Here is a 25,222-nt window from a genome sequence, read left to right on the forward strand (position 1 = left end):
CATACATACATACATACATATATATGTATATCTATATGGATTGACTGAGATATTTTGGACATGTCCAAACTATCACTGACAAGCATTAACATGCTATATCATATGCTATCTAAATAGCATGCAAGTTTTTCTTTTTCCTCTTCAATGGTCTCCACAGTGAGACATCCTCCTCCATCTCCGTCCTCTGCATCCTCTGTCCTCACTCCAACTACCTCCATGTCCTCTCTAACTGCATCCATATATCTCCTCTTTGTCTTTTTCCTGGCAGCTGCATTTCTAACAACCTTCTACCAATATACCCACTGTCCCTCCTCTGGACATGTCCAAACCATCTCAGTTGGGCTTGGGACCGGCACAAGAGACACTGGCTTGTGCGCCCTAGTGGCTGGTGTTTCTCTTTTTCAGTGGCATGAGATTGTGTATCATGTTACTTAGAATGTTTGACTAAAAGGCAATGGGTCATTTGCATTCCTAAATGAATACTCAACCTTTAATCCTGAATGTTTTCACCACAAATATGTGATGCCTGTTGTGTCTGACAGATTTTGATGTGATTTCTTTGAGCAGCCTCTGTGTGATCTGCCTCTGTGTTTACATCTTCCTGCTTTCAGCTAACAGGACATCTCCTCCCTCCCTGGGTTCTGAGGTTGTTGTCAAAGTGCACATAGACATCTGATAAGAAGGTAGTGTTTTTCAGAAACAATGGGGTGGTAGCTGTCAAAAGGCTTCACCTTCTCACATCACTGCCAACATGAGAGTCTTACTCACATGTTTAATGTGTAAATTTAACATTTTTCTCATTAGCATGTCCACTGTCCATTTATTAATGTTTGAGTTAGACCAATAAAACATTCTCAAGATAAAACTATTTTCCTGTAAAGTCTGTGTCCTCTTCTGCCCGTTTCTGTCTCCTTTCACCCTGAACGTGTCCTTCCTGTAGTGATGGGCTGTTTGAAACTGAAACTCTGGAGCATGTATAAAAAATACAACACAGAAACTCAGAATTGGAGCTAAATTTGTTTAGAAAAATTCTCGTGATCAGTGACGTCTGAAGCTTTGAAAGCGCTGAAGTTGCATCACTGCTTTGGTATCAGATACATTTGACCAAAGGGTTATGATGAAGAAGTGAATCACTGTCAAGATTTAGGTTGTGTGAGGCAATTTGCACTAAACAATAAACCAGTGAGCAGCATGTTGTGAGACATGGAGCCAGTGTTTTATGTGCTCACTTTACCAGTTCATAAGCACTTCTACCCCAAGACAAAAAGAAAATATATATTTGGACATTACAATTTGATCTCACAGTAAACATAAACTGGTTCCTTACATAAAGTCATGGAGGCAGGAAACCAGCAGCACACGTATTATTCCAAACACTGGTATTATGTTGCAAATTACATACGATTAACAAAAACTCTTATGTTTACAAATGTCAGGAAGTCACAAGCAAAGAGACGTCATGCCATGGCACAGGTTTAAACAAGTTTATTCATTACAATATATTGTTTTAATCAAATAACCATAACTTACTTAATTCACCTCCAAAAATTATAACATCTTCAAAGCACCACAATGACAGAAAAAAATCTCATGACAACAGCCGTCACCTCCACTGAATGGGCAACTATGAAGTGGTTCATTTCAGGTTGTAGATCCAAGCTGCTGTTTATTACTTTGACCACCAGATGGTACCAAAGAGGACAGTGTTGAACAGCTTCCAGTTATAAACTTTTTTTTTTTTTTCAAAACAAGCTTCAGAGCTCTAGAAAAGCTTGTCCATCACTGCCATCCCGTGCTCTGAATACTCATTGTGTTTGTGCACAAATACTACACAAGCTGATTTCATCCTGCTTTTTTATGATCTATATCTCTCTCCTCACACACACACACACACATCCTGGTCTATTCATGGTGTGTGTTTCCTCCTATGAGTCACAGTGGTGGTGAAATGAACCGTCAGCTGCTGCAGTTGGGTCTCTGTTCTCTGTAACTCTGCAGTTGTTGATGTGCAGAGATGCAAAAAGCCAGAAAGTGGATTAAAAGATGAAAGAGTGCAGGTGCTGTTCTGTAGTCTTCTTATGCATGTATCGTCTGCAAGTCCTCACACAAGTCTTCCTTTGATTTGATTTTTTTCTCTATGATTTTCTGAACAATCCTTATGCTTTCACTGAAAGTAGAGAATTTTACCTCTCCTTCTTACAGTTATGTCTAAACATGGAATAAACACCTGAGAAACACCTTTGCCTTTGCCCAAATGGCTGAAGGACGAAAGGCATACTATGACCAAAAAGCCTCCCATGAACAACTTGAACTGGAGGAAGAGGTCTGGTAATACCCCTTCGCACCACCCACTGGACAAAAAAGTTCCAGAGCTGGAAATTTCCCCTGAAAAATCCTTCCAGAAAGACCACACCTAGTAATGGACCAACTATCTCCAGTTGTGTACCCAAACCAGATCAAGCCACACAAGGATCAAACTAAAACCACCAAATGATGGAGAGTTTTCAGGCAAATAAAATCCAACTGAACTCAACTCCAAAAGTTTGGCAGACCTTACTCTTCTTAAAAATAAAAACCTTAAATTACCAATCTAAATAGGTAAAGTATAACATCTTAGACCTAATAAAAAATACACTTTAACAAAAATCAACTCTTTTTGACCACCAAGATCAGGCGAACACAAAACAGCTAACGATAGAAAAGATAATCCACCAGTGGGGGTGAACTACTTCAGGATGCAGTCAGGATTGTATGTTGTTTATGCTCACACTCAGCTGATCACCATTCTCTGTTGTTTTGAACCACTTTGGTCATGACAGCCTCAGAGAAGTTGACAAGGGAGAGGGCGGACTCCAGAAACCATCTTATCACCAGTAAACTGGTTGGCCCACTATGTGATTGAGCTGCTTGTGGGACTGAGTTTGTTGTGGCTCCTTGGACTGATGAAGTCCTTTGGATGAAGGATGAAATATTTCAACAACAAAAAAAGAAACTGTTAAGAGGACCTGACTTAATTTTGCTGGGTCTTGGTCAGAAGACACCAACAAACCACATCATCCATATAAAACAGAGAAGAGACCCTGTGGCTCCAAAACCAGACAGTCTCCTCCGCAACTGTGCCTTGAGAGCCTGTCCATGAACACCAAAACAGGATCAGAGACAAGGGAAGCCTTTGCAGAGCCCAACCCACACTGAGAACAAGCTTGACTTTGTGCTAGAAATGGGGCCACAGCTCCTGCTTTGGTTGTACAGAGACAGAATAGCAACTCTGACACAACATATTCTGGCATCAACCCCCACAGAACACATCAGGTCAAGATGGAAGCCATGCAATCTGAGATTTGACACGGATGGAGCCTCCCTTCCAAAACCCTGAAGTAAACATTTTTGGAGCAGGTGAGACGTGTGATCCCATTAAAGTTGTAACTCACGCTCTGGTCCCACTTTTTAATAAAAAATTGTAATCACCATCTCAGTCTGCCACTTCACAGATGTAACTTGTGTCTTGCCTCCATGTGACAATAAAGAGATGGGTCAACCATGGCAGACTCACAACATCCAGAGCCTTCAACATCTAAGCTCAAATCTCGTCCATCCCTGGTGCCCTGTCACAGAGAACGTTTTTAACTACCTCAGTGACCTCTGCCATAGTAATGAACCTGTTTCCCCAGAGTCCTCTGACTCTGCCTCCTCAAAGGTGGACATGGTGGGTGGATTAAGGAGATCCTCAAAGTGATCCTTCCACTGCTCATTAATATCCTCAGTCCAGGTTAGCAGTTCCCCGCCCAAACGAGACAGAGCCTACAGGGCTCACTTTCATTTTCTGAGATGCCAAATGTTTTTCCAGAACCTCCTGGAGGCCAACCACAAGTCCTTTTCCATGGCCTCTCTGGTTTCCTCCCAAGTCCCAAGGGGGAGTGGTGGCACAGAGGTTAGAAGATGGGTCTGTGATCGGAAAGTCGCAGGTTCAAGTCCCGATTCCGTCAACATCAAAATGTGAGTGGAAAAGGTGGAACACCCACACCTCCCTCCACCCTCATTTGCCCCACCCTGGGCCCCTGAGCAAGGCCCTCAACCCCCACCATATGCTCCCTAAACAGGTCTCTCTTGAAAATGAGTTCTTGTGGCTCAATGAAACTACCTGTATAAATAAAGGGTAAATGAAAAAAAGTCTAAAGTTTTTGCACCTGCAACCTCTGAAGCTGCCGTTAGCTACTTTAAAAAACATCTAGGACAGCCAAACCCTGAAGGCATCCTTCTTTAGCTTGATGGTCTCCATCACGGCTGGTGTCCACCAGTGGGTGTTGTGCTTTCCACCATGACAGGCATACAGCAAATGATCTTAAAGCCAAAGCTCCTTAACACTGTATCTAGCACAGAGTCCAATAACAGAACACTGTCTAGATTCAGATCAATCACCCTTTTTCAAAAAGGGCAGCTATGGCTCAGTGGTTAAAGCAGTCGTCCTCCAATGCAAGAGTTTGGGATTCGAATCCACCAGCAGTCACATGCCGAAGTGTCCCTGGACAAGACACTGAATCCCTCATTGCCTCTGATGTGTGTCCCATCAGTGAATGAATGTGATAAAGCTCAGATTAGTCTCATTAGAATGATTTGTTCAATTAACTTTGTAGAGATCTAGCAGAGTGCTGTATGAATGGGTAAACGAGGCACAGATTGTGATGTAAAGAGCTTTGAGTATCTTGATAAGACAGAAAGGTGCTATATAAGTACAGTTCAATTTACCATAAATCTGTCATTGCCCACATGGGCATTGAAGTCACCCAGTTGAACAAAGGAATCCCCAGATAGCATCCCTTCCAAGACACCACCCAGAAACTCCAGGAAGGCTGGACAACTGATTTGTCTGTCTCTGGGCTTTGTTTATTTTCCTCCACATTTTTATCTTTCTTCTTTTTATTATTTGTCTTCTCTCGTTTTCTCCATGAGCTCATCACTTAGCAGAATTATTTGCCTGTGGAGTGAAGGATACAGGGGAGAGATAAAAGATAAACCCTTGCCCTCAAGTAAAAAAAATCACCTGTTTCACACATGCACACAGACAAGTGAACGAATTAAACACTTTAATGAAGAGAGAGATTATATCCAACCAGCAGCTCTGCAGCAGCCATCAGTGATCCTCTATTATATGAGTAAACAACACATTCACATACAGAATGACGTAGTCACCTATATTTTGTCTGTTTTTTCTCCTCCTCAGCCTTCTTTTCCTCATGCACTGCCTTTTCTTCCTCTCCTCACACTAATCTTCCTTCTCTTTGCTGATTTCCTCGCGCTGACAGGTTAAGTAGGTCGGCGCTGACAGCTGAGCTCTTTGCAGACAGAGAGAAGACATATTTCTGCTCCGTGTGGGTTTTCCAAACATTAAATTGTTTATAGCCCACCTTTTGTCAGAGCTGTGGTGTGGGTCTATCAGAACCCCCCAAAAACAAGACTTTAGTCCACATTTAGCCAGCATCCTTGGCTTTATGTTGTCATTGATGAGAATCAGCTCTGAATGTGTAAAAGAAGTTTTTGGAACCTGATGGTACCTGTCGTTTTCTTTATAGTATGTTTTCAGACTCTTTAGGCATCAATGCATTTTGATAAGTCTTTAATGACCCTTTGAAAAAAATAATGACATTTGTTCACCTGAGCCTTTAGAATCTTTTGGACATTTCTGCTCGTGAAGTTGTAGAAGATGATCCTCCTACAACATCTTGAGCAGAAATGTCCAAAAGGAGATGCTCCTAGGTGAGTGGTGGCACAGAGGATAGAGAAGGTCGGCCTGTGATCGGAATTAATTCACTTGTGTGTGTGTTTAAAAACAATTATGATATTACTCTGAAGAAAATAACTCTTAGTTTGGGGTGAATTGTTGAGATTGAGTATACCATAAATCATAGATTTGTAGTTTTCCCCCTCTTTATGAGGGTGGTACCCCGAGATTTGATAAATTGTGAATTAGTAATAAGTCACAAATTATTCATTCTATACAGTTGTGGATGCTGCCTGAATAACTTGTTTTTTGTTTGTTTCCATTATCCATTCATCCATCCATCCATCCATCCATTATCTTTACCCACTTCTTCCTTTTTGGGCCGCAGGGATCACTAGTGCCCATGTCCAGCAGTCACTGTGCGAGAGGCGGGGGACACCTGGACAGGTCTCCAGTCCATCACAGGGACACATAGAGACAACCAACCATTCACTCTCTCACTCACACCTTGGTACAATTTAGAGTTACCAATCAGTCTAACATGCATGTTTTTGTCTGTGGGAGGAAACCGGAGTACCCGGAGAAAACCCACGCATGCACGGAGAGAACATGCAAACTCCACCCAGAAAGGCCCCCGAACCAGGATTTGAACCAGGGTAACCTAACCTGCTCGCTGAGAAGCAGCAATTCTGCCAACTGCGCCACCGTGCTGCCTGTTTCCATTATGAACTGGTAAATAAACACACATTTTAGTGTTTTTTTGTCCCCCATTGCAGAGCGAAGAGGGGAAATAAAATACCCTCTCTTCTTCCATTCATGGACAGATGTCCATCATGTTGTGAGCATGATAACTTAAAAATAAGTGAGGTACTGACTTATTTTGGTTTGTGTTTTCATTTATGTGTAAGAAAAGTTTCAAAATCCATGATGGCTGCCACCATTTAAGTATACAAGTGAGCATTGTGAGCTAAATAACTTAAAAATAAGAAGCATGCCGACTTCCATTGTGTTGTGTAGTTGCATTTAAGCATATGAGCGATCACTATCAAAAGATGGGTTGTCATATCAAAACCCAAGATGGCCACTGCCACATACTGTATATATGTAAATCGACCACCCCTGCCATTTGAGAAAACTATGCTTTCCATTTTTTTCATTGCTTAAAAGTATAGTTTTCTGACATGATTAGGGTTGCCAAGGCAACCATTGTCCACACCATGGCCCCACCATTGCACCTGATTAGTCACTCTGTGCTTCTAGAGACAGGCGAAAACAAAAACCTACCTGTTCTTCTTAAGGTTTACTTGCATTACCTGTTCAATTCCAGTCCAGAAAAACACTCATCTTGAAAACAAAAAAACATTTACTATTCAAACCCTTAGGAGCAGGGGACTTGTTAAATGATCTACTGTAATTTCTGGTGTAAAACCCGCTACTTTTTCCTCACCCTTTGTACTTCATGGCTTGTACACAGGAGCAGCTAATTCATGGCTTTTTTTGTTATTCTTTTAATTTTTTCTTTTAATTTTATTGCTGACAGGCTGCTGATCTCCCTGCCATTGAATAACATTTTCTTTTGATTTGTGATGTATGGATTGATACTAAAATATCGATTACTATCAGTACCAGAACTTTGTGCTATAGAATCGATTCTCAAATCAAACTGTTGTTACTTTTGATACTTCAGTCATTTCAGGTAATACATATAAACAGGAAGATAGAGGAAAGTAACTAAACTATTGAGATTTTGTCGTGGGAACTACTTTTTCTTCTGTTTCGGCCTATAAGTCGCAGTTTTTTGCATAATTTACATGTCCTGTGACTTATAGGCCAAAGCGACATATTTATGGATTTTTTTCCCATATTTATAAACCATTTTTTGGCTGAGATATGACTGTTTCCATTCATTCTGACTGAAAAAAGAGCAGTACCACTTTCAGCCACTTGGTGGCAGCAGAGTAGTAATAGAGTATGGCATGTCGTTGGCTGTTGTATTGTGTAATAGGTAAATGTGGCTATAATGACAAATTCAAAAAGTTCAAGACAAAAACAATTGGACTTTATTTATTATACTATACTTTATACTTTATTGTTTTTTTCTTGCACTTTTTTGAATTTACCATGTCCTGGATGACTGAGAATCTTGGCCAGCTTTTAATGACTCAATCGGCCTGCCAGAGTCTCCCCATCTTCATTCTGCTTCCTGCTTGGAACCGTCAAAACAGCTGCACCACCCCGGCGAAATGCAGCTAATTTTACCATTAAAGTGCATTTATTGAGCAAATGTTGGACTGAGACACACCTTTATTATAATTTCGAGCAAATAAATAATTGTTTAGGTGCTTTTCTTGTTAAATTTCGGAGAATCGAGCCGCGTTCCTCCTTCCTTTTTCTCGTTCTCTGCACATTCACGGAGCACCGAGGCAGCAAAACTATTTTTTTTAATTCAGCTGATTTGACCCTCAAAACGCATTTATTAAGCAAATGTTAGACTGAGACACACATTTACTATCATTTCAAGCAAACAAATAATTTTTTTTAAGTGTTAATCTTGTTAAATTCTTGTTAAAGTCCTCCCCTGCACACTCCTGCAGCCGCCATTTGGCAGCCTATCAGTTTTTGGCACAACACCGGTCCACATTTCCAGGTTGTCAGTGGCGACGCATAATAGATGCAACGTATACGGCAAAGCGACATATTTATGGATTTTTCCACTTTATTAGACAAATATGGACTGATGCAACTTATAGGGCGGAGTGATGTGTACGGCGAAAAATATGGTAATAGTAAGCGCAGCGGAATGCTGCTCAGTCAGTCTCAGTCTGTAGACACAATAGCGGAGCATAAATAAATGGAGTCGTGTGGAGCTATTTCAGCTCCAAAAACAGCCAAGAAGCAGTTTGTGAGGTTTGTGGAAAAACGATAAAGAGCTGTGGCAACACAACAAACCTTGTAAAACACCTCCAGTTAAACCACAACACAGAATATGAAGCATTGATGAGGCGGACAGAAGTGTCAGGTGCTGCTGCTCTGGAGGAGTCCTTCAGTGCTGCAGGAACTATCCAGGTACAGAGGGAGGAAATGTGGAGCTACAAAACATTGCAGTTGGTCAAAGTAGTTCAAAGTAATAAATGTGGTCATGAAATAATTAACTAAATAAATTCATGCTTCAACAAATAGTGTATGAGTTCAGTTTGGAGTAATTATAATTAATTAATATGTGCATCACTGAGATAATCTCACATGGGCAAAAAAGTCTAGATTTACTCAGGTAAGGTTTCCTAAAGAATAGATCATTTAAAGTGGATTACATGGACCAGGTGTCATCAGATTATACAGAGCAATGGTGATAAAACAGTCTTGGTGAACTCTGAAAAAACATACTACAAAGTATGGATAAAAATATAACATATCTTAAAAACATATCACTTATTATTTAATAGATATTTAATAATTTATTTTAATAGTTTTATGATTTTCTTTATTTTCTTATATTTAGTGTTTGAAACTCCATTTTCACATATTGTATCCTCTGCTGTTGTATCAGCTCAGTTCTATACGAGGACACTGCATCAACAGACTCCTGAGTTTAAAATAGATTAATTAATTTGGTGTCTTGTATTCTTTATGCAGCTTTGATTTGCAATACTGTACCCAGCTTATTTTTAGGATTACCAGGCATGTTAGGTGTATTTGCACAAAGTATTCATATCACCAATCCTAGCCTAAATTAAATTCAGTATCAATGAAAATCCTGATATTGAACATTATTTTTGACACACCTGGACACTCATATATATATAGTCATTCAGCACACGTGCACACCTTCCACTTGAGAACAGGTCATTGTGATGCGACAGGTATTCATGACAGGTACTTCTCACTCATGGTTCCAATTTTGCTACTAAATACCCACTTTGTGGCCATGTGACCAGAAGTTACCCTATTGACCAATGAGGTACTTTACTCTCACTGAGTCACAAGAACACACCCACAAGATAGACATGCATTGATCAGATCGATAAATAACATTATTAACTGACTGACTACTTTTATGGATATTAACATCCATCCATCCATTCGTCCATCAGGGCAGAACAACTCTGTCGCTTTCAGACTGAAGAAACAGTTTTACTTTCACTCAAGTGGAAAATTCCATCAGCCATTTATTTTTACCAGCCATGTTAAAGGCATTGTTCAAAAATCGTTTTACATCGTACGTAGCCTATTTTTGTGTATGCTACTGGTACATATTTAAATAAAAGTTTAAAAAATCTTTCTGTGTAAGGTAAATATAGCTCACAGCGAGACAGAATAGGGGGGGGGGGGGTCCCCCTCTCCCCGTGAGTCTTGACTTGTCTGCCGGTAAAAAAAAAAGGGTTTGTAAACTCAAACATCCAGGTAAATAAATACAAAAAAGGTTCAATCATATCATCTGGACAAGTTTCTTTTTTGGGAGATCCACATGTGTGCACCTGAACGACAACCTCAGCTGGAGCAACAACACCACCAGCCTGATCAAGAAAGCTCATCAGAGACTCTACTTCCTCAGGCAGCTGAGCTGGTCTGTGAAGTTCAGTCCTCACCTCCTTCTACAGGTGTGCAGTGGAGAGCATCCTGTGCTCCAGCATCAACGTGTGGCATGGAGGCTGCACAGCTGCAGAAAGAAAAGCTTTGCAGAGAGTGGTGAAGGCTGCACAGAAGATGTTGGAGTCAGCCTCCCCACCATCACATACATCTACACCTCCAGATGCAGGAAGAGGGCCACCTGCATCATGAAGGACCCCACTCACCCAGCACACACACTTTTTGCCCCGTTCCTCTCAATAAGGAGGCTGATGAGCATTAAGTGTAGAACCACTAGACTGAGGAACAGCTTCTACCCTGAGACTGTTAGACTCATGAATCTCTAACCAGAATAATCACTGTGAAAAAAAAATCACATCATGTTGCTGCTGATCTGTTTCATGTTGCTGCTGATCTGTTTCATGTTGCTGCTGATCTGTTTCATGTTGCTGCTGATCTGTTTCATGTTCTGTGTTCATTCGTACTCACCTGCTCACACAGACTCATGTTCGTGCTGCTGTTCGGCGTATTGTTTTTATGCTACTGGTGCTTAGTGTGTTTTTAGTTAACGTTTGTCTTAGTTCATATTTTAGATCTTGTTGCTATTTTTCTTTTACACACATTTTAATACGTTTGTTGGATGTAACTGGGACCCTGTGTGCACAATTTCATTCCACCACATGCATCACATGTGGTGGAATGACAAATAAAGGACCTTGAATCCTTGAATGTGTCAGAGAGTGGGTCATCATGAAGACCTGTGACGACCAGTCCGTGTGTGGTGAAAAGCAAACAAACGTCTATGAAACACCATCTGGTGGTTGATAGTGCAGCTTTTGGATGTCACTACATCACACATACCTATTGTTTGAAAGAAATAATCAACTTGAGTGACTGCTCTGACCCTCTGTTTCTCACCCTTAGGTACACCCACGCCCTCTACCTCGGCGCCCAGTGTCGATGGCACAGCACTGGGCCGCGTCGTCACTTCCACTGGCGGCTGATGTTTGAGAGCGCTGATATTACAATGCTGCGCCTGTTAGAGGCTTTTCTGAAGTCTGCTCCACAGCTGGTGCTGCAGCTGAGCATCATGATTCATGGAAACACTGTCCTTCCACTGCAAGGTTAGCAACCAGCTGATCCTCGCTCATAACCCAGAAAAGAGTCATCAACAAATATTTTAACATATGAATGTTGCTAATATTCATGAAGATGATTTATGATCACTTATTTAAAAAGTCCACTTTTAAGAGCTATAAAGTGTTTGTATAACCAAAGCAAAAGGCAGGATAAACAGCAGGGAATAAACTTAGAAACATTTTTGTGAGAGGAAGGGGTCTCTTTTAAGCAGTTCTAGAACAAGCCTAGTTTTATGACCCTGCTCAGCCAGGAAAAGAAGGAATTCATATTAAACCAGGTGGAAATGGTTTGAAAAGTAATTTGTTGCTCAGTCTTTTGAGTTTTAACAAAAGTTAACAACATGAGGAAACCAATTACTAATTGTCCCTTGTCACAAAACAAAAAGAGGGGATTGGAAATACAGTTCATATGTTTGTACATGTTGTGAGCATGATAAATTGAAAAATGAAGGAGGTATTAGCTTTCATGAAGGTTCAGTTAGGATAACCACATTACTCCAGGGCCAGTCTTGTTTGGGATTTCTCCTTCTGCCTGGCTCCAGAGTTAGAGGGGACACTGTCTGCTCTATGGTACAGAGTCCTGATGACTCCTAACTTGTGCTCCAACGGGTGATGGGAGTCAAGCCTCAAGTACTGGTCTATGTGGGTGGGATTGCGGTACACATCACTTTCCAAATGTCCTCTATGAGAAACTGAAAGCAAAGAAGAAACTCAAGCAGGACTCCAGCCAGCCATCAGGTGAAAAGAGGACCCCAAACCCAGACCAGTGGTTATTCCATATGCAGCGGGAGTTTCAGAGAAACTGAGATGTTTATTTTCTAAACATGATGTCTTTCATACACCAAAATACATTACGGCAAAGACTAGTTCATCCCAAAGATCCGGTGTCCTAACACAGAGTAATACTAGCTATGTTTACATGAACATAAGTAATCGGATTAAACGGCCATTCGGAATAAAAACGTGTCATGTAAATGCCCCATTGGGTAGATTCAGCTCGATCTGAATGAATTTGTAATCCGAATGATAGGGGTGGTTTATGCCAATTCATAATCCAAATGGTGTGCATGTAAACACTTAATCTGATCATTTTATTCCGATCGTGGAAAACTGAGCTGTCTGCACATGTATGATCTTTGTCAACCTCACGTGTTTCTGCCTGGCTAGATGCTAATATGTTGGGGAAGAGAAACTGGTCGGTGAGCGATACAACGTTTCTACTATAAACTTTGAGAAGAGCTCAAAATGATCTGTATTCCCTGTAGCTCAGTCAGGGAGCGCAGTAACGTCTCCACCGTCATTAAAACCTGGCGCGGGTTCATTTTGGGCACTTGGGTTTGTTTACGTTCATCACGGAAGTAGAACTTCGGCTTCTGTGTTTTTTTTAAGGAAAGTTTACCACTCTGCGCATGTCAGTACTTCTATTCAGAATAAAAGCCCGCTGCATGTAAATGCTCGTCATGATTCAATTGTGACCATGTAAACGATACATTAGGATTATTAATCCGAATACATTTCAATCCTATCAAATAATTTTGCACATTTAAACAGAGCTATTATGTATGCTGTTCAGTGCCAGGAGGGCTGTGATCTGTTATAATTCAGGGAAACAAAACAGCCACTGGCCAAAAGGATGGCCCAACACAGAAGAGCAACATAATCAGGCCAGGACTCTGTGGTCTACACTCATCTGCAGGCCAGCGGTCACTCTTTCAGGGATTAAGATGTGCACATCCTTGACAGAACTGAAGGCAGACATGTATTCAGTAGAGTCAGCCTGCCCAAAACAATTGGTGTTCATCTGAAGTTGGCCCCCACGCTGGCCTTGGATAGACCAGCTTATCTCAAATTGCTCCTGGAGGATAGGTAAAAGAAGAAGCTCTGATATGCCCCCTAGTGCTAGAGGTAGTGCTCTGAAATATAAATGAAGTTTAGACAATTGTTTTTAAAACTAAAACAATGGGTAAAATTGGTTTCTCATTCAAGTATCGACCGATTTCCCAAAATTAAGGAAATCGGGGCCGATAATTTGGCCAGCCGATTTATCGGTGCACCCCTAGTTGCAAGGTCTTTTTTGCATCTTTTACACGGTGCCCCAGCCAGGACGTGGTGTGAGACATGATCATTTTTAACTTCCTCCACCCTCGTGTTCTCTTTTCCTCATCTACTCTGTATGTTTTATGTAACAAGTCTCTCTTGTAAATGAGTGCCTGAGGCTCAGTGGGAACTAACCTGTGTAAATAAAGGTTGAACGAATGAATGAACAGAGAAAAACATTGGTTTGAGAGAGGAGTAAAGGAAGCCATCTTTGTGAAAAAAAAAACTCATTCACTGTCAAACAGGCGGAGGCCTCCTTGTTCATCTGTCATCCTCTTACAATGCTGGTACAGTATTGCAAGTATCACTCATCCCTTTGTGAATAGCAAGTGGCCATTAGGGCACTAATGATCCGTCATTAGGCTGATGGTCCTCCTTTTGCATGTGAGCAACTATTTTTGGCTGTCACCAGCAAACTGGTTGATCAACCATGAGAAGGTACTGCTTATAAGACTGAGGCCCTGTTCACTTTAAGTAAATTGCAATGGTTGTTTTGCATTGAGTTAGATGATGTTCCAACCGGGCAGATGGTTTGGCAAAGTGCAGTTTTCACTTAATTCCAAAAATCAGGAAATGCAAAGGACCTCTAACAGAGGAGATGAGTGCAGAACATCGTCAAGTCTGGCTTGGAAACATCAACCACAAGTATCTGCCTTCAAAAACATGAAGAATCCTCTTCAAACACTTCCATTCCGGTAAACAAAAAATTCTATATTAGTTATTTTGCTAAACAATGTCAGAATATAACTGTGTGCTGGAACTACTCTGTTCATGATTTAGCACGTCTCTACTGTAGTTAAGCTCAGCTATGCTATGTGCTAAACCTTCACACTGTAACACGCACAGCAACAATGTCCTGGGTTCTAGCCCTGAGTTGAACCTGGGCTCATTTCATTAGGAGGTTGCATGTTAATTTTTTTGCTTAAACCTTTATTTAACCAGTTAGATCTGACTGAAACTTAAAAATCTCTTTTTCAGCATAGACCAGGTCAAGAATGGCAGCAGCACACTAACACTGCCAGTCATAAAACTAGAGCATCTTGTATCTGCAAGCTATGAGGGACATGTATGTGTATATTATTGTAATTAATTACTCTGTCAGTAACCAGAACTTTGTTATTCACATTGTAAGTTTGAACATTCTTCACAAATCCTTTAAAATATTGATTGTACACATCCATGGATTTCAGGCTGCAAAGCTCATTCATTGTGTAGGCGCTCCTCGTGTGCACTAAATAATTAACTATATCATCGTAAGAGCTCAGTGGCAACTTGTCCGTGTCGTCCGACATGTCTTTCTCTACCTCATATGGGTCAATTCTGACAGCAGCAATTTTCTGCATATATCTTTCTCTTGCACATTGTTCAAGAGTATCAATATACTTTGCTTTGGTTTGTCTGAATGCCATCGTCTAGCACTTGTCTACAAAAATGGTGGAAAAGTTGTATTGCACAATACCGGTTGAGTGTGTGGGAACTATTTATTGTTCCTCTGCGTGAGTGGCTGACAATTTTGTTTCATGCTGACACACACAACAAACTGTTCATCCACAGTGTCCTTGCAGCTCTCGCAGTATTTATTTAAAAGGAAATATGCAAATATGACATGGGATAATTTTTCTAGACTGATGACCAACGGTCTACTCAGGCATGAAAACCTGGCCTTGAGCCAGTCAAATGTGCACTCTATGACCGTGCACGCCCTACAAAAACAAAGTCCAATATGTTGTCCCTGTGGTGTAGATCCACCATTCGAATATTCCTTCATGAAGTATGGTAGCAATGGCTAAGCAGGGTCCCCTAACAGAAAAATTGGAATGGGCTCCTCACCCTCCGCAATCTGCCTTTCCAGTCCAGGGATTTGTCCGAATTTTGAAATACTTGTTGATATTTGAGTTTGCAAAGACACAAGTATCATGGACGCTCCTGGGCCACCTCACAACAATGTCCCTAAATCTATATGTATAATCCCACACAGCTTGGACATTCAGTGAAAATTTACCCTTCCTGTTTACAAAGTCTGTGAAGGCTGTTTTATTTCAGTGTGTGTACCATCTATGGCTCCTAAGCACTGAGGCATACCATGTGCTGCATGAAACCCATTTACTAATGCCTGGGCCTCTGGCTTGGTGAAAGGTAGCTGATTGTATTTGGGTCCAAGATGAATGGAGATGGCACAACAAACTCTCCTGACAACGATTGGTACTGTTGATCATGACTAACCAAAAGCATTTGCTGTTTTTAGTCTGCCCTCATCAATTTAGTACAGATTACATGTCACCTTTGTTAGCATGTCGACAGGTGACCTCATGTTTGTCACTTGGCCCTCAATGCAAGGACGAAGTTCTTTGACTAAAGCCGTTAGGGACACTTTGGCCATACGAAAATTCTCACTCCATTCTTGTCGACAACATTATTTACAAAGTTATGCCACCACTTGCTTGTCCTCCCAGGCCTCATCCAGTAGCATCTCTTAGCCCTCCTTGTTCACCTCACAGACTTGTTTAATACATAGTGACTTCGAACTCGATCCAACTGGCGTCTCCGTTGAACACAGATGTTGGCCATAGCACCTATATTCCGACGTAGATTAACTACAAGACCCATAATACATTTCAGCAGTTGTAGCATATAAAACAGTATATTACACTCCAGCACCATTGTTGTTGATAAAAGTATGCTGTTTGGCCACACATGGGTGAAATATACACTTGTAGTCCGCATGTGCATGTGTGCATACCACACTAGGGAGCATTTCACACCTCTGTGTGGGGTTCCTCTGAAAATCTCCACCCTGAGACCTGGATTCAGAAGCCTTGTTTCAGAGAGAACGAGGGACGCTGTTGTGTAAATGAATGACCAAACCATTATGGAAGTCATATGGTCCCAAAAAGCTACACTAACTTGTAGAACAAGATTTTTATGCATACATAAGATCCACAAGCATACTTATGTATGCATACAAATGTTGTTGTACACATACAAATCGTTGTACGCATACAAATTTTGTTCGATGAGTTTGTGAATATTTTTGAGACCATATGACTTGCATAGACACACACCTATCTCCACCTTCATTTGCCTCACTCTGAGACCTCAAGAACGGCCCTTAACACCCCACTACCACCACCAAATCATGAATGCTGACTCAGCATATACACAAATACTGGCTTACCTGTTACAGATGTGGTTATCTGTAGGACTATGTCTTCCATCATCTAAGCCTCCATCTGTTTTTGCATTGCCTTTTTCCCCTCACAGTTTTTCCCTCTACACTTCCTCTTTCTCAATAGGCCTCTCAGCTTCAGCCTCCCTGGTTTCCCTGGCCTGGATGATTGCGTCCTACCAGAAAGTTCTCCGGGAATCCCGTGATGATAAGCTGCCCATGTCCTACAAGGCTGTGATTGCCCAAATGTTGTGGCACTTCTTCACTATTGGGGCAAGGACTGTGGCTTTCGCCCTCTTCGCCTCCGTCTTCCAGCTCTATTTTGGCATATTCATCGTCAGCCACTGGTGTGCAATATGTGTATTATTAGCCTGTTTTTCTACTTTGTTGGGTCTATAGTACAAAGTTTTCTATGACAACCCCATTTCTGACAGACTGCACTTAACTTTATTGGTGTATTTTAAACCTCAAAACTCCCCATTCATAGGCCATGGAGGTAAAATTCTTCTAGCAGCCCATATTGTTTCATGCACATTTTTTTGTTCTCCACCTCCACCCACATCTTAGCTTCTTCAGCCTGCTTTGTACCCACCTTGGCAACTTTATCCACATTTATAAATACATTTCATGGAGCACGCCTTTGAAATAACTGGCAGATTTGAACCAGTTTTGCTTTTTAAATCGATGTTAGATCTGATTGTTTAAAGCTTTAGCATGAGATGTTCTGAAGGCATCAAAAAACAACATTAGCACTCTAGAATTACAGAAACAAAATTGTAAAAGGTTTTTGCACAACTAATTTCCTCTTAAAATAGCCAAAATATTGTCATGGGAGTGTCAAACCCATGCCAAATACAGAGCTATATTTTAAAACCTGCAAGGGAGCTCTCCTTATGACAGTAAACTTCCAAGGGAATGTCCATGTCCTGAATGTCCAAGTCTACCAACACTGATGCTTCACAAGTCTACTAAAACATAACACCCAGGAAATATAGAATAAATCAATGGAAAGGTTTGACACTGTTAGAGAAATCCTCTTACTAAAGCCGCTTACTCAAAAGAATTACACACACGGCAGGGGAAAATTTATATCCAACACTTACTTACTTGCAAGGTCAGATTTCAGGGCAGGTTCCATAAATATACACAAATGTATACACGTGAAGACCAGTCAGAGAAATAAGCCACGGGCCTCATTATCTGCTCGCTTCTATACCATTATCTGTTTAACAGAGTTTGTTGTAGTTCATTGGGTGTTCTTGAAGCCAGCTGTAGTCTCACATGGCACTCTGGACCTACACAGATATGGTTCATGGGAATCCCTTCAGTTCCGGATAAGAGAGTGTTTTGGAACACAATTTGGTTGTTTGCTCTCAGGGCAGAGGGAGAAGAATGTTAATAACAAAACATCCATAACCTTTGACCAAAAATTACTTGACAGAAACTACAACCAATGAGTACCCAACCATTCCAAAACTCCGGGAAAAATTGACTAAAGGATGTAGACTGCAGAAAAAAGAATGGCATGCCGTGAATGAGGCAAAACCGGTGTCTGAAAGACCAGAGCTGACTTGAAAAAATAAAAGCTTGCTAGGAATGAAGCCTGTGATTGCGGTCACCAAGTCCATAACGTGGACCATCTTTTAACATCCTGCTCCTCAGGTCCGGTCATATAATAACAACAGAGCAAAGACATGGCTGTCTGTGTGACGCAATATGATGAACACTGAAGAAATGTGAAAATATGTAATAATTAAACCTTGGTGACATAGAAGACTGTCCTGAACCTCTCCACAATGTGCCACCATTTAAAAGCCACCAGTGGACTGTCAGGGGATTTTTGGTCAAGGTTTATGGATGTTTTTCAACTACTATGGCTGAGTGTTAACTCCTATGAACCATGTGTTTGAGTTACCAGCTGAATGAGGAGCTGGTATGATCCTGCATGTGTAGCTGGGTGGCCAAGGCCATCAGTGTCTGCCTGTGAGCTGAGAGCCCATAAGTCTATAAAAACAATTCTCGCACGTTGCCCGTGGCAGATTCTCATGACTGGGCTCCATGCATGTAAAAACTTCTGTACATGTGTGTAACCTGTTGTGAAAGTCTGCCCTTGCAAGTAAAAATAGTTCAAATCTTCTCCTGCTGTCGAGTGTGGCTCCTTTAAGTAAGTAAGATAAAGAGAGGATATCTTTATCAAACACTGAACTCTATTTTTGAGTTTGTGCTTGAGTAAATTGTAACTTCACTGTATACTGTTTACAGATGTAGGTTTACTTGAATATGGACCTTGACATTATTGCAACTTTTCCCCAATCTTCCTCAGTCACATACTGTACCTCAGAAGAAGCTTAACCAGTCTGCTGTCTTTGCTATGTCTCTGCCACCCCTCAACTTCCTTAAGCAACCAGACTTTTCCTCAAACATTGCTCCTGTAAACCCCAATCTTAAATGTGTGCATTTCAGTCTTAGGATGATGTCATCTACAAGAGCCCACAAAGTTAAGACACTGATGCATCGTCAGAGCTACAGTACACCCTGCCCCTCGTCCATATGAGTATGTTCAAGCTACTTCAAGCTTCACAGATTCTGTTCATATCTCTCTGCTCCATCTTTATCTATAAATTTTATATCCCAGTTTCTTCTCCACTTTCTCTCTTAATCTCTTAATTCTCTTCTCTCCTTACTCAACAGCCTTTCCATCAACATCTGTTCCATCCCTCCTAATTGATCGTTTCTTTTCTCATCTTTATTTGCCCTTTTTCTTGTATCTTCTCCAACCCCTCCTTTAAACTCATTTGTAATCCTGTTTCCCTTCTCTCCACTTTTTTCTTGCTCCACAACTTCCATCTCATCATCTGATCATAGAAAAAAACAACTAAACTGATGCAACCAGAACAAACAAAACACGCAAAGCACAACTAGCTTTAAGCTTACTGGACTGACTGACAGATGGCGTCATGTCATTTCTACTCTGGCTCTTGTTTACTCCGCTCCAAAAGTCTTCACGACACACACTAACCTTGTTTCCCTCTTGCGTTCAACTTCAGCTCCATCAACACCCACAGCAATACAAATTATCACTGGATTCAAAATCTCAGACCTAAATTTCTCATGACTTTTGATCCTTTTATTTTATATTTAGCATCTCTATCAAAACATCATCCACCAAAAAATGTATTCATGCTATCATTAGCTGCATGATTACTTTTCAGTCATCAAGGATTTAGCAAATCCGCGCATTTTGTTCAGCCTGCACAACAACCTGCCTTCGTTAGTGAAAGAGCTATATTGCTGAGAGTTGGCAAATCAAATCAGGCTATCCTGTGGCACACTGCTTCATTCTGTCCCCTTGTAGATGAATCCTCCCTTCACTCTTCTCCTCGAGATCCTTCTAATCTTACTAAATCACTTACCTTCTCCTCTCTCTCACCAAACTAAGACAGTCATGGTTGCTCCTTCCTTTTCCTCAGAAATTAACCATATGTAGCAATTCAGTTTCAAAGTAGATTTCTTTATTTCTGCAAGCTCTTTAATTCAATTCTATTCTATTCAGTTTATTTATATAGCACCAAACCACAACAAAGTTGTCTCAGGACACTTTACAGGAACATCCACATACATAAAAGCCAATTAGTAAAGTTCTCTATCTAAGGAGACCAGCAGACAAGTTGAATCTTAACACTTGCCCTTTTCTGGAACACTGCTCTGCCTTCCCTCAACATCCCACCAAACCCCTCAGCAGAAACCATTTGGTAACTGTATACTCTTAACATAAATCAACCCTCCTGCTCCTACCTCTTTCCTGAAATCTCACTCCGGCTCCAAGATTTCTTTATCTGCTGCAACTTCTTGGGCTCAGTCAGCTTCTACTACAAAAAGCTAACTTGATTGAATATTTTCAGTTGTTACACAGAGGAGGAGGTCTCAAATTTTAGCTTTCTAAAACTTACAACGGAGCATTAAGACTTATGCCCAGTCATTTTTCCTTTAACTCACACATTCGTGCTACTGACCATAACACCCTGATGCATGCTGAATAATCCAGGTAGATAAATCTAACACAGTCTGAGGAGCTGCAAGCAAACTCGGTCTAATAAACAGCACCTTCTGACAGTGGATCAATCAGGATTATTGAGCATGCATCAGAATGTCAATCAGTTTGCTGGTGACAACCAAAATTAGTTGTCCACATGCAAAAGTAGGACCATCAGCCTAACAATTGACCGTTAGTGCCCTAAAATTTAATTGTTAGTGTCCTGATGGACACTTGCTATTCACAGAAGGCTGAGTGATACTTGCAATAGCAGCATTGTAAGAGGGGGGGACCGTTGAATAGCCAGTCATCGGGTACAAAGGAGTACCCCAAACCCAGATCCAGACCAGTGGTCATTCTGTATGTTACAGGAGTTTCAGAGGAGCTGAGATGTTTATTTTCGAAACATGATGTCCCAGTGGCTTTCAAACCCCAAAATACATTATAACAATGACAAGTTAGTTCAAACAAAGATCCAGTCCCCCGGCACAGAGTAATGTTGTGTATGCTGTTAAGTGCAAGGAGGACTGTGATATAAACAGACACTGGCCAAAAGAATTTGCTCAGCACAGAAGATCAACATCATCAGGCCAGGACTCTGCGGTCTACACTCATCTCCAGGCCAGCAGTCACTGTTTCAGGGATGATGTTCACATCCTGGACAGAGAGAAACTTTGGTTTGAGAGAGGAGTGAAGGAAGCCATCTTTGTGAAGAGAACTCATCATTCATTAAACAGCGGGGTAGGCTTCCATGTTCAACTGTCCCCCGCTAACAGTCCTGTAATTGTAAGTATCACTCAATCCTCTGTGAATAGCAAAAAAGTTCAGTCGTCATCTGGATGAGGTTCTTTAAGTGAGAAACGTTTCGTCTCCCATCCGGAAGACTTTGTCAGTCTGCGGCCTGCCAACCACATCTGTCCTATAGGTAGACTTCACTGCTGTGTTTCAAGCCAACCTCTTGAAATCTCAGAAGCAGGCTTTTAATACATGCAAACAGGGCCCATCTGTCCAAAACTATCAACCATCATGTACAACAATCAAATGTTTTAGGTCAGATAGCCAACTTGCTACTCACAGAAACAGCCTGAAGACAGCCAAGGTCAAAGTGGTTCAGAAAAATGATTGAGCTTACAAACCTTTCTCTGTGAATAGCAAACAGCCACCAGTGCATTAAGACTGGTCGTTAGGCTGATGGTCCTCTTTTTGTATGTGAACTAGGTTTGGTTGTCACAACAAACTGGTTGATCCACCATGAGACTGTTTGTTGCAGCTCCTCCCCTCACCCCACCACCCACCCCTCACATCAACAAATGCCAGCTAATCTAGCCTGCAAAGCAGAGGCGTCTCCCCCTCCACCCCTTGTGAGCGCCCTGCCAAGGCAAGCGACCGAGGGGAAACACTGCATGTGGTGTGGAGTTGTAAGTGAACAGAAAAGCTTGGAGTGGATTTCAGTTGTTTGAGTATTCTCCTATTAATCAAGTGGAATGGATTCATTCACAAAGAAATAAAAAGAGTGCAGGGTGAACTAATATTTCATGGTAAAGTCAAGATTTAATAAAATAACTTTTACTGTAGCCATCTTTTGGTTGATGCTTTGTTAATTTAAACAGAAAGCTGCTCTGAATTCCATACCCTACCATTTTATTTATAGAGCACTTAACACAGCTACAAGGCCAACCAAAGTGCTGTACAGACAGAACAACAGGTAACACACAAAGCAAAATACAAAATGAAGTAAATCACAATCAATTCCATCTCACAAAAATAGAGTCACTGTCTCCTGTGCCCCCAGTAAGTTTAGTCTGCACCAGCAAAGTGAAATTATGAAATCATTAATTTTGGCAGCTAGACTACAGCTAAAATATGACCAGATACACCGAATGCTCCAGTCTACAAGCAACTCATACCACTGCTCTGACATGTTAGACCTTCACACCCTCCTCATTCTCTTTCTTCTCCTTGTTTCTTTGTCTTTATGAAAGTTTCCATAAACTCGAGCCAAACAACCTTAGAGTTCCACCGTTTCTTTCCATTTCATCTCTACTGAGCGTGGCCTGCACTAGCAAAACATTTATGATTCAAATCTGGTCCAGATTTTTCTATACTCATTTCAAAAGTATAATCCAGTAGATTAATTCCTAATTGAGTGAGTGGCTGTCAAGGTGGGTCCAAAGCAAGCTGAGGCAGGTAGTGCGTGGGTGGAAGTGAACGACAAAGTAAAATGCAATGTTAGAATACAGTTTTGCAAGTTGTACACAGAAAAACAGGCCATGACTTTCAAAAATCTGTGCACGTAAAATGCACATCATGGCTCTTTGATCGCAAGCACTCGTTCATTCAGTGAGACTGCAATGTAAAATGTATACATGTTTTTTTAACGTTTGGAATATTAGCATAAAATATACAACATAACTCACAGAAAAAGAGCAATGGGAGAATGATAAACTATGAAAAGTGCTTTGCAGAATAAAGCAACACGTGTACAAATGTGCTGTAAATTACAAAAAGAACAAGTGCAAAACTAAAGTACAGTCTGTAAAAGATCACAAACATAAAAGACTTAAAACTATAAATATGATCTGGTTGAAATGTCAACAAGTACAACTAAACCTTAAAGCAGTTTTTCACATTGTTGAGTATTAAAGTCCTGATTCAAAGACGCCGGCTATTGAAAAGTTTGGGTGCAGCCATGGTTTAATTTTTAGTTTAGTTTATTTAGATATAATATATTGTTATTATTGTCTTTTTTAAGATTACTGTACCTGTTTTTGTATGAAACTATAGTGCATAAACCGTAACTGTTCATAAATGTACTGTTTTGTGTTTTCTAAGGTGTGTCATGACCTTCTGGATTATCCAGGGTGAGACTGACTTCTGCATGTCCAAATGGGAGGAGATCATCTACAACATGGTTGTGGGTATCATCTACATTTTCTGCTGGTTCAACGTCAAAGAGGGTCCCAGCCGCTTCCGCATGACACTCTACTACTCTGTGACACTGGTTGAGAACGTGGCGCTGATTACAGCCTGGTACATCTATCGTGGCCCACAAACCAATGACTCCTCTGCTCTGGTGGTGGTGTGCCTTGTAGCCTGCAGCTTTGCCCTTGGGACCTTTTTTATGTTGGTGTACTACTGCTGGCTGCATCCAGACGGGCCTGTTCTAGGCTCCCAGTGGGGAGGATGTGTAGATGAGGGTGTGGTGAGCGCAGCAGGCGTAGTGGGAGTGATTGACGCTTGTCTTACTCCATCTGAAGGGTCCCAAACAGACATGGTAATTACCAGTCCTCCAAGGACACTGCCTAGGACTAAAGACACAGGGGAGACAGGTTCTGGAGACAGGGACAGCTGCCTGCCCATCTTCCAGGTTCGCCCTTCCCCTTCATCCTCCCCTGCCCACCTTCACAGGACATCCTCATGTCGTGCGCAGGAAGGTCCTGTAATCAGAATTGACCTGCCGAGAAAGCGATACCCAGCCTGGGATGCACACTTCATTGATCGCCGCCTACGGAAGACCATCTTGCTCCTGGAGACCACATCAGCTGTCAGCCCCCGGATACTGTACAGGAGTAGCCTGATGGGCAGCAAGGAGGTTTTAGAATATGAGACGACTGTTTGAGCCAGCAGTGGCTCTCAAACTTCAAACTGCAGTCTGGGACCAAGGTTCAGACTAGAATCAGTCCTCGCCCAAGGACTACCTCTACTGAGGGTAACAGGAAAAGAAAACATTGCTGGTCAACTCTTTTAGAGAAAAGAAGCTGTCAAATGTGATTGTAAAATGTGAAGTGCAATCTGGGACCAAAGTTGAGGAACAAGTAGCAAGACTGAGTCCATGAATTCAGATCCCAGAGACACATCAGAGACTTAAGGAATGTTGAAACACTAGATGCTAGAAGGAGTTGGAGACATGCAATCATTTTAAATTGGGCCAAAAAAAAAAAAAAAAAAATTCATGATATTATCATCTATTATATCAGCAAAAGGCCATCCATAAAATTCTCATTGTAAAACAATCTTTGTCCATTATAACTACACACCGTTTTCTTCAAAATCACAATGAAATTAACTTGGTATGCTTTATATTTTAAAAGAAAAGATGACTTTGAAGAAAACATCCATCCATCCATCATATTTACCCGCTTCTTCCTTTTCGGGTCGCGGGGGTTCACTGGTGCCCATGTCCAGCAGTCACTGTGCGAGAGGCAGGGGACACCCTGGACAGGTCTCAAGTCCATCACAGGATTTAAAGAAAACAGTTTAGAAATTATTTTGTTTGGGTTGTAAGGAAATCAAGATAATCGTTTTCTTCTTTTCATCCGATCAAGTCATGTGAAAAATGTTCCCTGTCCTAGCAAGAAGTCGTTTACATTATCTGTGAGTAGTGTCCAAAGGGACAGAAAGTTCTGTACACTTAGCTCTGGTTTTGATCAACAGTGCGAGTCCATCTGCTAAAGGAATGCAACACGTAACAATGACTTATGTGTCACAATGGCAGCCATATC

General features: G+C 41.3%; 1 protein-coding gene across 1 annotated transcript in view; it reads left to right on the top strand.

The window, feature by feature from the left end:
• The window catches only part of LOC119416754 (XK-related protein 7), a 44,603-nt gene extending 19,844 nt beyond the window's left edge, over positions 1 to 24,759 (top strand). Inside the window, exons 2-4 of the mRNA XM_037683939.1 lie at positions 11,210 to 11,409; positions 16,815 to 17,034; positions 23,553 to 24,759. Coding sequence (XP_037539867.1) covers positions 11,210 to 11,409; positions 16,815 to 17,034; positions 23,553 to 24,339 — 1,207 coding nt within the window. The 3' untranslated portion in view covers positions 24,340 to 24,759. The remainder of the gene's footprint in view (positions 1 to 11,209; positions 11,410 to 16,814; positions 17,035 to 23,552) is intronic.
• The last annotated feature ends 463 nt before the right edge of the window (positions 24,760 to 25,222 follow it).

The sequence above is a fragment of the Nematolebias whitei genome, chromosome 11 (genome assembly GCF_014905685.2).
Source record: "Nematolebias whitei isolate Nwh7 chromosome 11, NemWhi1, whole genome shotgun sequence".
NCBI classification, from domain to species: Eukaryota; Metazoa; Chordata; class Actinopteri; order Cyprinodontiformes; family Rivulidae; genus Nematolebias; species Nematolebias whitei.